Source organism: Oratosquilla oratoria, chromosome 28 (genome assembly GCF_046742065.1).
Source record: "Oratosquilla oratoria isolate Oo_2021 chromosome 28, ASM4674206v1, whole genome shotgun sequence".
Taxonomy (NCBI): Eukaryota; Metazoa; Arthropoda; class Malacostraca; order Stomatopoda; family Squillidae; genus Oratosquilla; species Oratosquilla oratoria.
The window spans coordinates 34,813,842-34,829,138 of NC_134804.1; the positions used below are offsets into that span (position 1 = coordinate 34,813,842).

General features: G+C 39.9%; 1 protein-coding gene across 2 annotated transcripts in view; it reads right to left on the reverse strand.

Moving 5' to 3' along the window:
* Nucleotides 1–8,552: 8,552 nt before the first annotated feature.
* Nucleotides 8,553–15,297, reverse strand: part of LOC143040307 (transmembrane protein 47) — a 51,736-nt gene continuing 44,991 nt past the window's right edge. The window contains exons 6-8 of one of the 2 annotated variants that reach the window (XM_076211197.1): nt 13,595–13,751; nt 12,961–13,077; nt 12,078–12,227 (exon numbers count right to left, since the gene is read on the reverse strand). In XM_076211197.1, the coding sequence (XP_076067312.1) occupies nt 12,981–13,077; nt 13,595–13,751 (254 nt within the window). In that variant the 3' untranslated portion in view covers nt 12,078–12,227; nt 12,961–12,980. Of the gene's footprint in view, nt 12,228–12,960; nt 13,078–13,594; nt 13,752–15,297 lie in introns of both variants that reach the window. The other variant, XM_076211198.1, reaches the window with a different exon arrangement.

The window sequence follows — 15,297 nt, forward strand, 5'->3', positions numbered from 1 at the left end:
AAAATTAAGAACATGGAAGGATTTCACCCACCTTTGTTCCTGTCGCCCGCCTTTTCCCACATTCGTCACTTTCTACCCCTTGTTTTCTCCTTTTATTACTGTGTTCCTCATTGTTTCCCCTCTTCCCGCTGTTAATCCTGACGACTCTTCTCGCCCTTCCGGTCCTAACTTATGGATCTAGTACATTGGATATTTTAATTGGTAGGCCCTGTAGCCTCCAATCATCCAACTTTGTCAAGTTCCATTTAGTTATAATCATCTGACCAGGAGAACCAAATAGATTTTTTCCTTCTGTATCTTTCTTCAGTTAATTCTTATACAGCGTGCTCCAAAGGAATCCCCCGTGAGCATGTATACAAGATCCTACGTGAGCTTTGCAGTGACGTAGTGATTATTTTAGACCAATGATCTTTAACTTTATATTTAATCTTCCCCAATGGGCGTGATCTTACAATTGAGAACCAAATTAATTTTCTCCCCCTTTCACCAATCATATTCCATTTTACAAGTCTATATGGCAATATTGTTTATTTAAACAATCTCGAATCTGCATATCTCATTTCGGATACAAGGAATGCCATTTCGGTAATTCATTTGAACCCCCTGGCATTTACAAAAAATATGAATTTGTAGGCAGTTCGTTGGCTGAGAGGGTTAGGGCGTCGTTACTTGCGGCGAAGGTCGAGGGGAAGGCGGTTCGAATCTTGCCACCGGCAAAGTTGAACCAAGGGCATGGTTCATTAAATTCCATGCTACAAAGCCCTCTGTGAGGTGGCACCGTCCTAGCCTTCCGATGGGAGGAGTTTGTGACGTTAAACTATATATAAAGAATTTATTACCTACACAAAGAGGAAAGTGGACAACTCACTCGCTCACCTAAGCAAGATGCTGTAATGATTATAATTTATTTTATATTATTTGTTTTTGTTTTGTTATCATTTGTCTGTCTGATTTTCATTTATTATTATTAGTTATATGTCGATTTATTATTATTTACTATTTACCTGTTTGTTTATATTTAACTATACCTATGCATTTATGTATTTTGTTATTTATATTATTATAGTTTTTATTTATTATTTTATTATTATGATTTTTTTTTCGCATCCGACCTAGATATGGACCAAAAGGTCTCCTGTCGACATGCTCCGCCTTTGTCATCCTTTGTAAATCGTTGGTTGGGTGAAACTATAAATTGTCCTTTGTTTTGGTAAAGGCGGAGGTCGAGGAAATTAAAGTATGCTAAATTCGTGTATTCTAACCCAACCTAACCTGTATTTAGTAATGCGGTACCTGTAATTCTACTCGTATAGGTCGTCAGGCAGTCGTCGTAGTCTCAGACCTCCGAATTTATCAAAACAAAGATTGCGTCTAATCGAGTCTACGCAACTTCGTGTATTCACCTTGGTCTTTGGATCGCGTGTTGGACTCGTGATCGACAGCTATTTCCCTCCCGAAAGAGAGCTCAGAGCTCGTATGACCGATCTATGGGTAATGCTATGCCCTTACACACACACACCCAACTCCCCACCCACGAGAGTCAGAGTAACGACCCGAAGCACAGCGATACCGAAATAATTTCGGCCCTAGGCAGGATTCGAACCAGGTAATGCTGAACCTCCGTACTGGCAGTTCAGTACTCTATCAACCGCGCCACCGAGTGTGTTTATAGCGTTAGACAACTGTTTCTGTTATTGATTTCCGCCAAGAATAACATGTACTACGTTGATGTATTATAATTTACAAAATTATTATCTAATTTTCTATTACTATATCGCGTAGGTGTGCTTCTAAAAATAACTAAATTACTAATATCCTTTCAATAACGAAATTATTTCTATTTTCATGGAAAGTTGTTGCTATTTTATTTGTTCATAAATTAGTTCATTTGTTAAGGGTTTGGTATTCTTACATGAAGACATTTGGGTTCGTCATTCTTTTACATGAGATAATTGGGTTAGCTGTTCTTGACATGGAAATGTTACGTTCGCTCATCTTGATAAGATCCTATTTTTTCTTTCAATAGGTCACTATGCCCGAGCGTTTTTTTTTTTTATGGTTTTCATTACAGGAATGTGTGCGAGAGGGAAATGAAACCGAAAGGAGTTGGCAATGAATAAATTCATGAATATGTGATTTATTCATTTAACACCTCTCCCTTCCCGCTAAGAGTTATCTTATGCTGACTGAACGTTCATTAGACACCTTACCTTGCATATATCCGTAAATGCTATACATATCAATGCAGGTCTTCCCTTCATAGTATGTAACCAGTTATATCTTTCCCTCAACACACATGTATACAATCAATCCCCAATTCCAATACATATCTTCCATATACAATGACAATAATCCTACATCTTTATATATTTGGCATTCTCCTTTTTCTCTAATCCTAATATGGCTATATTTCAATATATTGGGGTGTTGAATACAAAAACATTTACAGCAGTAACACATACCTTCTTTTCTTCGAGGGGAATTATCTGTGCTGCAGCTCTATCACTATAATCAGCTGTTCTACGCTTACGACATCCGACGAGAGCGATGATGTAAAATATGCAACATTAATCACGCCTCTTTTACTATTTCTTAGTTACCTATCAATATTACTTCTCAAAAATAACTCAAAGATACCCCACAAATAAACCCCGATCCCAACAGGAAGATAGCTGTGTGGAAAATTTGCTGGTTCCAATATCCAATTCGTCCCTAAAACGTCATTTCCTGATGAGAAAAGCGGTGTCCTCATACCACTACTTCGTGGGAAAACACCAAATTAAATACATGTTTTTAATAAGAATAACGGCATTACATACAGACGTGATTTTTATGTTAGAAGTGGGTATATGAAATTTCTAGGTGAATCTAAAAAGTCGCTTTTCCCACTGAAATAGTTGAATCGTTTCATGACCGCATGCTTACGCCATAAACTAAATCGATCGATTAATCATGATTACGTGGTAAACCAAGTTTAGACCAAATTGTTGCGAGGAACTTTACCAAATCTGCTGCTACGGGGAGCCATCAGCAGAGCTGCCAAGTGCAGGGTAAATACCCTGTTTTGGGTTAATTTGAGCACCGTCTTGGTTACAGGGTAGAAATATGAAAAATAATTTTAGGGTAATTTTACTACTGCAAAACCCACAGAAATTTAGCCATTGACTGTAGAGAGACACGGGGAAGGGATTCTGCATTGGGGTCCGTTTTAAGTTCGCCAAGAACTTGCAAAAGTGAAAACTGAACCCGGCTAATTAGCTTCCCTTAAAAGATATGTAATTGAGTGGTCGGGTAACCGCTTTATTCCGCACATGCTATTCCATCGAGGTAAACATATCGTGAACTTCAGACAAAGATGTCTCAATCTTTGTTTTAAGAAAGCATCGAAGGTTCCACACAGATTTGAACTTACTAATCCATTTTGAATCTCTCAAAGTATTAGTATCATTTTCCAATAATTGTCCCTGAGAATGAGATAATTGATCATGAGTGGCATTTGCTACGGAACACAAAAATGCATGTCCGGAAATTCGAATGGGAAACTTGATGACCAAGTGGTTATGCCTGTCTCATTAAAGCGCTAATGTAGATTTTTTTCTGAAATCAATCATGTGAAAACAAAAATAATAGATTCCCTGAACACAGATACGTTAACGTTAATTGGAATTATGCCAAGAGAACACTTGAAAATTCAACATTAGATATCACACGTAGATCTGATTATATACCGCATACGAACACATAGGAATGCCAAACGGACAAAACCCTAATCTACATAGCAGACAAAACCCCAACAGGAAGATTGGGGGGGGGGAAGGCATAACCTAACCAAACCAAACCTAACACCACCTGCAGATTGCCACTGGGGTTTTGTCCGGGCATGACAGTTTTCACTGACTGGGGTATTGTCCGTTCAACACCGCATACACTTGACCCCATAAGAATATTAAACTCCCGGCAGAACTATGTGTACAAGTATAAAAAGTACCAAGAAAATATGAAAACAATAATGACTGATGTTTAAGCAATGAAAATATATTTATGTTTATAGTATATTTGGTGTGATAAGACTTAGGTCATTACATGTTCAGACAAGATGCTTTAGTAGAAATGTAGTCTAGAGAAAAGTCGACCTCTGTACTCGGAAGTAGTCACAAGGCCCCGTAGATAGAAGGCCCACTACTGTAGTTAGAAGGACCGCTACTCAGAAAAATGGTTAAGATATCCTGTAGTCCAAAAAAGTTTTGTTGAGGAAATATTTCAGTCTCAGCCCTAGGAATATAGCTTATTGTATACCCTGAGTGCCACTTGAATGATAAAATATACTTAATGAAATATATTAATTAGAAACAAAATATACTTCATAAAATATACTAACCTAACCTACATTGCAGCAGTTTTTCATTTAAATTATACCATAACTAACACTGATCAAAATTCTGACTACTGAGTCTTCTGATGAAAGGTTCTTTATGGTTTTAGGTTTATGGATATGTATATACATTTTTGTAAGTGTTCCGGTCACATTTTAGTTTTCCCACTGTGCCAGTGAATAAAGAGCACATGTTCTATGCAGCTCTGTAGAATTAAGAAATTATTAAACTATGAGGAATCTCCTGCCCATGATATGATTTTGTCCAGTGGCTCCTTAGTTACTAAATTTTTTTTATCTGCCTAATACCAGGTAATTTTATTAATGTCAGAAGGATCTCCTACCTTTCAAGTATTCTTATTCTTTGGTCTGATGAACCCAATAGAACCCTGTGGTGACCCTTGGAACTTAAATTTTAGCAGTCCTGAAGTACTGATGTAATCTGATGAATGGAAGGCAGTCCAGATGAACTGACCAAACCCAATGGATAGATGGTCCCAGTGAACAGATGGTCCCTCCAGGAAAATGGTTCCATCAGAGAGACAGAATCCAATGCAGGGCAGTCCTAAGGAACTGATGGAAACTTATGGACAGATGTTATACAATGACGGATGATCCTGATGGACACTTCTTTGGCTTTGGCCTCACATTCTTGTGTTTACCCATTAGTGGAGGACTTGTCTCTATGACTTGGACCTGCCAAGGGTATATGGCATTGGGGTTTGCCTCTCAGATGGTGGTTGGGAAACCTTTCCCCATAACTATGAGGATGAGTTGCATAGTCAGTGTTGTGGGCCAAAACAACATACATATACCAAGGGCTCTTTCCCCCATACAAGGGAGGTAGCCAAAGTTAAAAGGCATAAATCCACTCCCACCTATTTCATCCCCACATACTCCACTCCCGTTCACCACCCCTCCCTCCCTATTTTCTTGGCTCCTACTGGATGACAGGTAATCCCTGCATCTCCCAGGAAAAGAATCACCAATTTCAAATCCTTTGCTACCTCATAGGGTCCTCTTCAGTCAAAGAGTAGGAGAAGGAAACCTCTAAAATCAAACTAACAATGTCCAGCCTGTAGTATTCTTACGTATTCATATTTGGGCAATAGACAGACTACCCACCCCCATGAAAACCAGATAAGGAAATAAAACCTCCACAAGGCAGTCATGGGTCACCTGACCTCAGAACCATCAGTGTGTGGGGACATGTGGAGATTTTATGGGTAATGCCAGAGGATTTTATTTAGATTAGAAGGACCTCATGCTTTAGAGAGGCTCTTATTCAGGAGGCTTATGAACCCATTGAAAGCACTGGGTGAACCTGAAATATTTTATTTCTAAAGCCAGACAATTTTATTCAAAATGGCAAGACCTCCTTCCCTAAAGTGTTGTCACCTAGGAGGATGAAAAATTGAGTAGAGTTCCTGGTTGACATTAAGAAAATTTGTTCTGGCTTATTCAAGATGATTTAATATAAGCCACGGGTTTGAGGGTTTTCTCTGCCATGCAAGCTACTCTGTGTAAAAGTAAACACTTAGAATTATTCTCCCCAGGTGGCAGTGTATCTGTGTTGGACCATATCTAAGGAGGGTTAATGGGGCTAATCAAAGTCTAATGTACAGTACTTCTCTATTATACATTATTTTGTATAAGAATTGGTCTTAGAGGTCTTGATATGGTGGACACAGACACCTCAATCCCACTGATGAGTCTCAATGGTAGCACTGTCCAACTCTGTAGACCTGTGACACTCAATATTATATTTACCCATGATTAGCATAGAACTTGATTAGATGGCACTTAGGCAATGAGACTCTTTCATCACTGGAATTTCTTGTCTGAATGTGAGAAGACTGTCACAAGTCTCATGATGTGAATGAAATGCAAAGTACAAGGATACAGCAGTGTGGGTAGCCCCTAGGAACAAGCCATATCTTGGAATAGCCCCATGCCCTAGTTTTGTCCAATAGGCCATTGCCCATCCACATGCCATGGCTTAGTTGAGCCAATCTACTAGTTGTTGTTGTTCCCTAGACCGTCTGGCTGAGCAGTCCTATCTCCCTGAGGAATGCCACTGCTGGAACAAGGTTTTCCCACAAATCCCTTATAGTGCATATTGTCAGTCCTATTAGAATCCAAGCACTTTGATTTATCCAATCTCTCAAATATGCCACATTCTTGGCTTTATAGGTCACCCACAACCAAAGATAGTGTCTCCCTGCCTTAGATACCACCCATACCAAGAATGTAGAAACTTCAGTCAGAGATTCTTGCTAAACTGGCCTCAATGGTAGAATGTCCATCATAAGCCATGGCATGGGTAGTGGCAATAGTCTAATACCCTTGGATGGGGCATAGGAACCACCTCATTGTGCTACCAGAAGCAGAAAAATAAAAGTTGTCACTTTCTTACCAAAGAGGCTTGAATACCAGAAACATGCATCAGGGTCATGATACTTGTGGTATCAAAGCATGGAAACACTGTCTTTGGTCCTGAAATTAGCTACCATAGTTGAGTGACCCACTCAGGCCTTGACACAGGTAATAGCAATAGCCTCACACCCTTGGCAAAGGTGCAGGAGACCCTCTGAGGTATCACCTACTACCAACTGCCTCACTGCCTCGCCACTATGGCTGGAAAGTTCAGAGTACTTGCTCTCTCACCAAAGTGGCCTACACAAGAGAGACCTCCACAAGGTAAGGCATTTGTGGAATCAAAGTATATAAACAGTGTCTTGTGGTATTTAACTTTCCTAATTCAAACATGGGGCACTCCTGCAAGCCAGAGAGAGTCTGGAGAAAGTGAAGAGCTCTAAGTGTTTAGGGTCACATGTGGCAGGGAATGGAGGAACTGGGATTGAAATGAATTATAGAATAAGGAAGCAAATAAATGTCTGGTGAGAATGAAAAGTATCATGAGAAATAGGTATGTGAAGATGCAATGTAAAAAGAAGATTCTATTGTATGAAAGGGTGACTTTGCCCATGACACTGTCTGGAGCAGAGATGGAATTTAAAGGAGACAGAAAGGAAAAGGGTAAATGTATTTATTTACCTAGTTGTATTCTACAGGAAGGGGAACTATGCTTGTTCCAGACATCCACCACTCTGTATGGAAAGCTGTTTTTTTCAGAAGTATGGTGGAGATTATAAGGATGGATAGAGTGAGAAGTGAGGGTAAAGGACAGGGAGAGTTGGCAGACAGGGTAAATCATAGAATACAGGAATGCTATGGGTAAATGGAAAAAATGAGTGAATAGAGTCTAGCAAAAAGTGTGGAAGGTGAAGGCAGATGGAATATCCTTGAAAGGAGGAGTAAGAATGTGGTTGATAAATGATGTGAAAGGAGCTTTGGGTGCAAGAGAAATGTCTGCTGAACATAGAAAGGAGATGGATGTGAGTGGAGAGTGGTGAATGAGAAATTGATGCAGCCTAAGGGGATTTCTTCTTCCCTGCTCTGTAAAGTCTCCACTAAATGAAGGGGGCAGGTTTGCCATGTAATGAAACACTGGGGGTAAACTGGCTTTGGCTGTCAGATTTTGCTATGTAAGTGCTGTGTCTAGTTGCATTGCCTCTGGCTAGAGCAGTGGGTGGAGAACCAAGATAACCCTTCATCCACAAGGACCTAAGATAGAAGGGACAATAAACAAGTTTTGGATGGGTGAAGTGTGGGTATAAGCTTTCATTCAGCCACCTCTTATAACAAAGATGGGACCTTTTGCTATACATGTGTATCTTTCACATAACCTAATCACAATTCATTAGTGGATTTCACTACATTACCTGCAGTCTCGGTTAATCAAGCATCTTATTCCACTCTATTGTAAAACAAATGATAACTGTCGGGTTGGTGCACAAGTTTTTCCTCCTTTCTTTAAACCTCACATTGTCCCATGAACCCAGTTGATGTTCTCTAGTTCCAATGATTTCTCCAGTTTGTGCTCTGCAAGGTTTCTCACTTTGTATGTGTAGATCCTTATCTTCAATTTATTTATAATACTCTACAAGATTTGGATCTGCTTAGACAGGTGTACAACAGGAATACTTGGGAGCTTATTGGCAACAATTATGGTGAGCAGAGACTGTATTACTACTAACCTTGGATTTTCTAGTGAGAAGTGGACATGAATAGATACATAGTTTCCTCTTTACTTTAGTGGAAAAGAAAAACAACAAAGTGTATATCAATGATATATTAAAGACTTTATTAATGTACATAAATTCTAGAATTTACAGACAGTGAAAACAATCCGGTGGAGTGTCTGCCTTGGTTTGAAAGTCAATAATAAACCAACAATGACACAAGACCAATCTTCTCATCAATTATCTTATTGCTATTCAAAGGACCAGACATACACGCAGGTCTTACAGAAAGGAAACTAATCATGGTATCCTTTACTGGGGCATCTATCCTTAGGCATGGGGACTGGAAGGGTGGCATTTAACAAGAGTTTCTTTTTCAAATGAGATACTCGAGTAATCCTAAAAAGAAGATGAAGAAAAAAAAAATATGACAAAATGAATCTAATGAACCAAGTGCTCATCCACAAATAGGTCCACAATAACAATCACAATAAGAACAGTGATATGCTTAGACTTGGCAACATAAAATTAAGAAGAAATGAGCAAGAAATAAGTGCACATGAACCGTGAAGAGCACATGACTAGTACCAGCCTTAATTCTAACCTTCAGAGACTCTAGCTGTCAAGTAAGAGCAACATGATTACTACAAAGTAAAACTAGAAGCACTTTATGATACATGGAACTTCACTCCTCTAGAATGATCTAATTGACTGACATTTAATGCAAAAGCTGTGATCAACTCTTTGATAAAAATTTTGGTAACATTATTATTATAATTATTATTATCATTAATATTATTATGATTATTATTATTATTATTATTACTATTATCAGTATTACTATCATTATTACTGTAATTCTTTATTTGGAACTTGTATAAAACAAATTGAATGGACTTATTTATTCTTCACAACCGAGATGCTGCATCTGTATTTTAACATATTTATTATAAAATTCTACATCCAATGCTATCTAAACCATACAAATAAAGATATGCTTTTGGTTCATTCGGCAAAAAGTCTAGAGTTTCCATCTCTTCTGATCCTCTGGTAGACTCTTTGCTCTAAGGCAGAAAGCAACAAACACCAAAACCTTTCCATGTCCAATCTCTCCCTCTGCCATTTTCAACACCTCTATCAGTAGAAAAGATCCTTTCCTGTATATAAAAACTTGAGCTACATCTACACAATTTTTTTTATATGAAGTCTTAATTCCTGTTGTTGTTGACCGTGTAGTTCCAAAACATCTATGATAGACTGCAAAGGTGGGCTTGAAAAGTTTTCCACGTTCAGCACCTGGTTGCATTGTCAATTTCTACTTTTACAACTTTGTGCTGAGCTTCCAATGCTCTTGGTTCTAAGTGTGGTGAACTGATTGTCACAACTGTACACAAAACCAATATGTCAGTTTACTTTCCACAATATAAACTTGGTTAAACAAAACTAGTTCTCCTTTTTGGACACCAGCTGTGGCAGTCCTCACTGTACAAGTGGTGTCCATCATAACAATGAAGACTCCCTGTATGCTGTGTACAGAGAAGCGAGGGTTTGGGCACTTAAAGCTGTGGTAGGGCCACCAACAACAAAAGAGAAGATATGTCCTGAATTTCATATGTAACTATGCAGGTGTGAACTAGTCTGAAAGCTGCAGGGCTTGCTGCTGGCACTATCTCCTACTAAAAGATGGAAAAAATATGTACCAACAGAATTGTAACAATATAATGATAGTCTAGGAAGTATTTAATTTGTTCCAAACTAACAAGTAAAAAAAGAATAAAGCACAGAAAAAAAAGTTAAAGATATTTGGCAAAATTATTTCTATTACTTTTTATACATCTGTAGTCAAGTGCCAGTACAACATAACCTGCAGCATCCAGGCCCGTGGTCAAGCGTGAGGTATGAAGGGCTACTACATTCATTTCCTTCACATTCAGATTAATGCAAGTCCAATGCAAGCCAAGCCAAGTTTGAACAGAGTACTGCTACTCTCCATGCATTCAACACTGACGCATTACATGGGCAATCGTGACATCCACTGGGATGTTTATTGCTCTACATCCATCAGTATGTATTATATAGGAACAGCTGTGGTATTCATGACACTGGTCATGACCGGTCACATGTCTCCAAGGGACTGAAGCTTGAGTTGCTGTGGCAAGGCTTCTAGCTATGTATTTTGATGTGGTCTCTTCTTGTCTTAATATGCAAACTAAAGCTTACAGTTACTGGGAAACATGTGTATTGAATATGTGAACAAGTCAACATTACAAGGAGTTGAGCTGATTTGGAAGGGTGATGACAAATCACGAGTTCTTTTATTCAAGCATTCTAGCATTATTACTGGAAGGCAAGGGTCAATACCTGTGCATTATGCTATGTAACAGTACATGTGTCTGTCACTCTTGGCCCCACACAGCCAGGAACCTTTCAGAATATGTCTAGCTGTGAACTTGGGCAGGTTTGCATGTGCAAATTATGTGATGTTCTTGCTGTAGCCTTGTGCACTGCAAGGCTCAACTTACTGTGCACTGGAAGGGACCAAATTAGTTTTACCAATCAACAGCCCTAGTGTACTACCTGTAGATATACGAGAACCCATTCTATGGTAGCTGGGATACAAAATAAGCACCCACAGTCAGTCAACCATGACAAGCTTGGGATTTGTCCACCTGGACCCCATGCAGCCCCAGAGATTAGGAGTTTTCTCACACACTTTTCTCACTGGCCACACAAATAGAGAAGATAGACTATGTGGATCACCATGACTATCGCCTGTGTATCAACATACATGTGTACCACCATAAGATGTTATCCACTTTCCTCAATTGCAGATGTGATGCATTAAAACAATAAATATCACTTCCCTACGGAGCTTGTCAGCATTAAAAAGACTCTGTCATAAGAAGGGGGTTGTGCACTGGATCCAGCATGCCTTGTATCTCTGGATCAACTGCTGCTCTGATCAAACGGAAACACTGCATTCATGAAGTGAGATTTGTTATGTCTGTATCAGTAGTCAAAGTAGAAAGAACTATTAAAAAAATCCATCATTAAGAAAATGACATGCAGGAGATCAGGAAGTATGACAGGAGAAGAAACTGGACTTCAAGAACAAGACACCTGGGACAAGATAAAGATACTACACCCTGAACAAGGTGAAGATACGTCAACTATGCTATGATGAACGTGACGAATGCATTGTAGAGAGACTGCTGAAAACAAATGCGTGTGATCCAATGTGGAGACACGATCAAAAACAAATGAATATGGCTGTTGCTTTACACAGAGGCAGGTGAAGATGATCAGGGATACTACCTCCTGGAAATGCTGTTGTAAAGGAGGAATTAGTAACCACAGAGACACTTGTGCTGCTGCCTCCCTACATTATCTTGTAATGACCCGTTTAACATGCAATGCCTCAGATCATACAGGTACAGCACTGCACCTCTGATAAGCAAGCTTTCAGAATCAATAGCAATGTGTCTCTGCCACTTCAAAAGAACTTGGAGATCAACCACAGCATGAAGGTGACACATTTAGCAGCAACAGCCATGCAGAGCCTTAGTGGTCCAGGAACATGTAGGTGCTGTGAAGCCACAGACCCTGAAGACAGGTGTTAAGCAAAGCCAAAAGTTCATAGGGACTCTGCTTCAGCTCAAATGCTGGCATGAAACCTGCGAGCAACCAGACTGCTTGAGGTTGTGCTCCTTCTGCACACTTCTCCTTGCCACTCTTCCTTGTTTGGACGGTTTTGGTCGAGTCATTAAGCCCTGCAATTGAATGAAAAAGAATTAATACACAGGCACATATACTGGACACTAGTCGGTATTGTGGGTAAAGTGGTTTAGCCTCCACACATTCCAGGGACATCCTAAGGAGTGCAAATACTTGCTCCAAAGAACCTCTCAGGGTACCATCATTGGGACAACCTTACTTTCCTTGCACTCCTACAAGCTTTGGAAAAAACACCATCCCCAACCAGACGAGCTAACACCAATGGCGTCTTGGAAGCCAGCACCAGATGCACTGACCCTGAGCTGTGCTGCTGGTGCCAGCTTCTGGTACCAGCTGCTGCGCCCAGTGCCACACATGCAAACGTCTACCTTTGGAGTGCAGCCATTGTAAATGGAAGCTCCATCACACGACAAAACATGCTCAAAGACATCACTGCATGGCATTATGACTACAATCTCCCAACATGACCCTCCATCAAAAATAATGATACAAACTATGAACTCTGTCTTACTAGTGACTTAGAGTAGAACCCGAACCTTATGACTCGGGTCAAATGCAGCTGTTACAAAAAGCACAACCCTAGGTCATTCTTCCTGCAGCCCAAGAGCAAAATGCGACAAGCTGAAGATTCCCCCCACACAAGCAGAAGAAGGACCCCCAGAACCTGCCCGCCATGCACTCCCTCCCACGCGGGCGGGCCCTTGTAGCAGCAAAGCGCACCAAAAAAATACACCAGATGCTACCACCGAAGGAAAGTCACCAACCCACCGCGCTTGTCCACGTCCGCATCAGACAGGACATCCCGAACCTCCGCCGACAGCAACGACGCTACCCGAGCAATCCGCAAAGCCACCCACTACCACGGGCTTGGGTTTCCTCATCAACCTTTGAGGAAAGGCAAGTGAGTGTCAGAGTTGTCTTGAGGATATGACCTGACCTTACCACGCATGTCACGCATTCATGTAACTTGTGTGGATGCCTGCTAGACAACCCTAACCCCTAAGTCAGGCATGTCGAAGTTGCTGTTCGCGTGGGTTCAGAATTGCCTGCCCTGCACACCTACGCTTGAGCACGGAGTGACAACTAAACAAGCAACACAGATGTGACGCCCTCTTTGTATCTACGGACATAAAAATATATGATAATTTCTACATTAACTTTGACTCTTTCCATTAATGTTGTGACATTGGGTAATCTTACCTTAACATTTATGACATACAAGTTAAATTTCCCATCCATCCATCCACCCAGTCAAGGGACTTTGTTTCCTGTACGTTGACGTGAGACTCAATTATAATGCAGGGGAGGTGCGAGGAGGACCTCTAAACGCACGCAGACATACAATACATATACAAATACAGTTCATTCAATGGTTCATGCACACGCTGGTGCACGCACACACCTGGAGTCATTGTCGGCATGAATGATGGTACGTTCCTTGTAATAAATTTCTTCTTCTTCCTGGTCACAGAGCAGCAGCACCACGGCACCAAAGAGAAATATGGCAGCGCCCCATCCCACACCATAGGCCCATCCGAACTCCCATAGTGTACGATTGCCTGTAAATCAAAACTTCCAGCATTATTTCTTGTTGCACAGGAGTCTCCATGAATAATTTATATTCAGAATAACCATATTGTGGTGTGATCGCCACACTATTTTATCTCCTTCCAACATCCAGAAATACACATTAACATGAATGTAAATAATATTCACAAAGAACCCACAGTTGGAATAAAAGGAAACTTAGAAGAAAGTATAACTTCTATATTTCGGCTAATAGCTATAGCCCTCTTCAGGAAAGTGATGAGGGCTATAGCTATTAGCCGAAATATAGAAGTTATACTTTCTTCTAAGTTTCCTTTTATTCCAACTGTGAGTTCTTTGTGATTATTATTTACAAATGTGCCACTACATTTTGTCTAAGTGATGAATGTAAATATTACAGTATCTGCAATTTTTTTTTTTAATTAGATTTAAGGAAAAATATAAAGATATTTGCTAAAGTTTGTTTGTTAGAGAATCATTGTATCTCTTTGTACTCAAAATCTGTAACTTGAGGCTCGTTGATATTCCTTAAAATAATTTCTAAAGTACAGTGCCAGTTATATTTCAATATAGACAGTACCCACTGCCTTATCAGAGTATGTTAAATACATACGAGATTATGTGGTATGTGGTCGGTGCATGTATGATTGTATACCAGAGTGCAGATGCTGTTTTGTTTACAGTCATAAATAGTATTTAGTATTTGTACCAAATGCACATATTCTACCTATCTGTGCCTTGAATATGAAAATTTATATTTTTTCTTTTTGTTCTTCCATTGTCCCCCGTCCTCTCCTTATATGCAAAGGGGGACGGAGAGGGGGGGTCGCCGATTAAATGAAGCGGCCTTGCTGTGGATGTACTGTGTCTTGCGACACTGCTTCTGACCCAGGGCGGTGGGCAGGGTTCAGGGATGACCCGTCATCCAGGAGGTGCTCAGATGAGAGGAAGGGTGGGAGGGGTGTGGAGTGTATTTAGGGATGAAATGGGTGGGAGTGTTTTTATGCCTTTCCCTTTGTGGCTACCTCCCTTGGAAGGGGGAAAAAGCCTTGGTATATGTATGTATGTATGTTCTTCCATTGATGACTTAATACAATTAACAGCAAGATTGTCACCCTGGCCATTGCACACAAAATATGGCACTATGAGTAATCATTGGATGCACACAGACATTACCTATAGATCACCCATGAAAGGAGATCAAGGTTCTTGTGTATCCACAATTATCTCAGTATATTTAGCATATAGTACATAGAATCCACTAAATAAAACCTGCAGTACCTTTTACACTTCATCCAAGACCACCAATCAGCACTGACAATCTGAACACTGCTACATCATGATAAATATCACACTATCCCATCACCCCCACCAAAACAAACAATTATGTATGTATGTATGTGTGTGTGTATATATATATATATATATATATATATATATATATATATATAGAGGTTGTATATATATATCTTTGTGGTAATATATATATGTGAGAAAGCTATAATGTTTTTTGGGCTTTTATGGATCTGGAAAAGGCTTATGATAGGGTAGACAGAA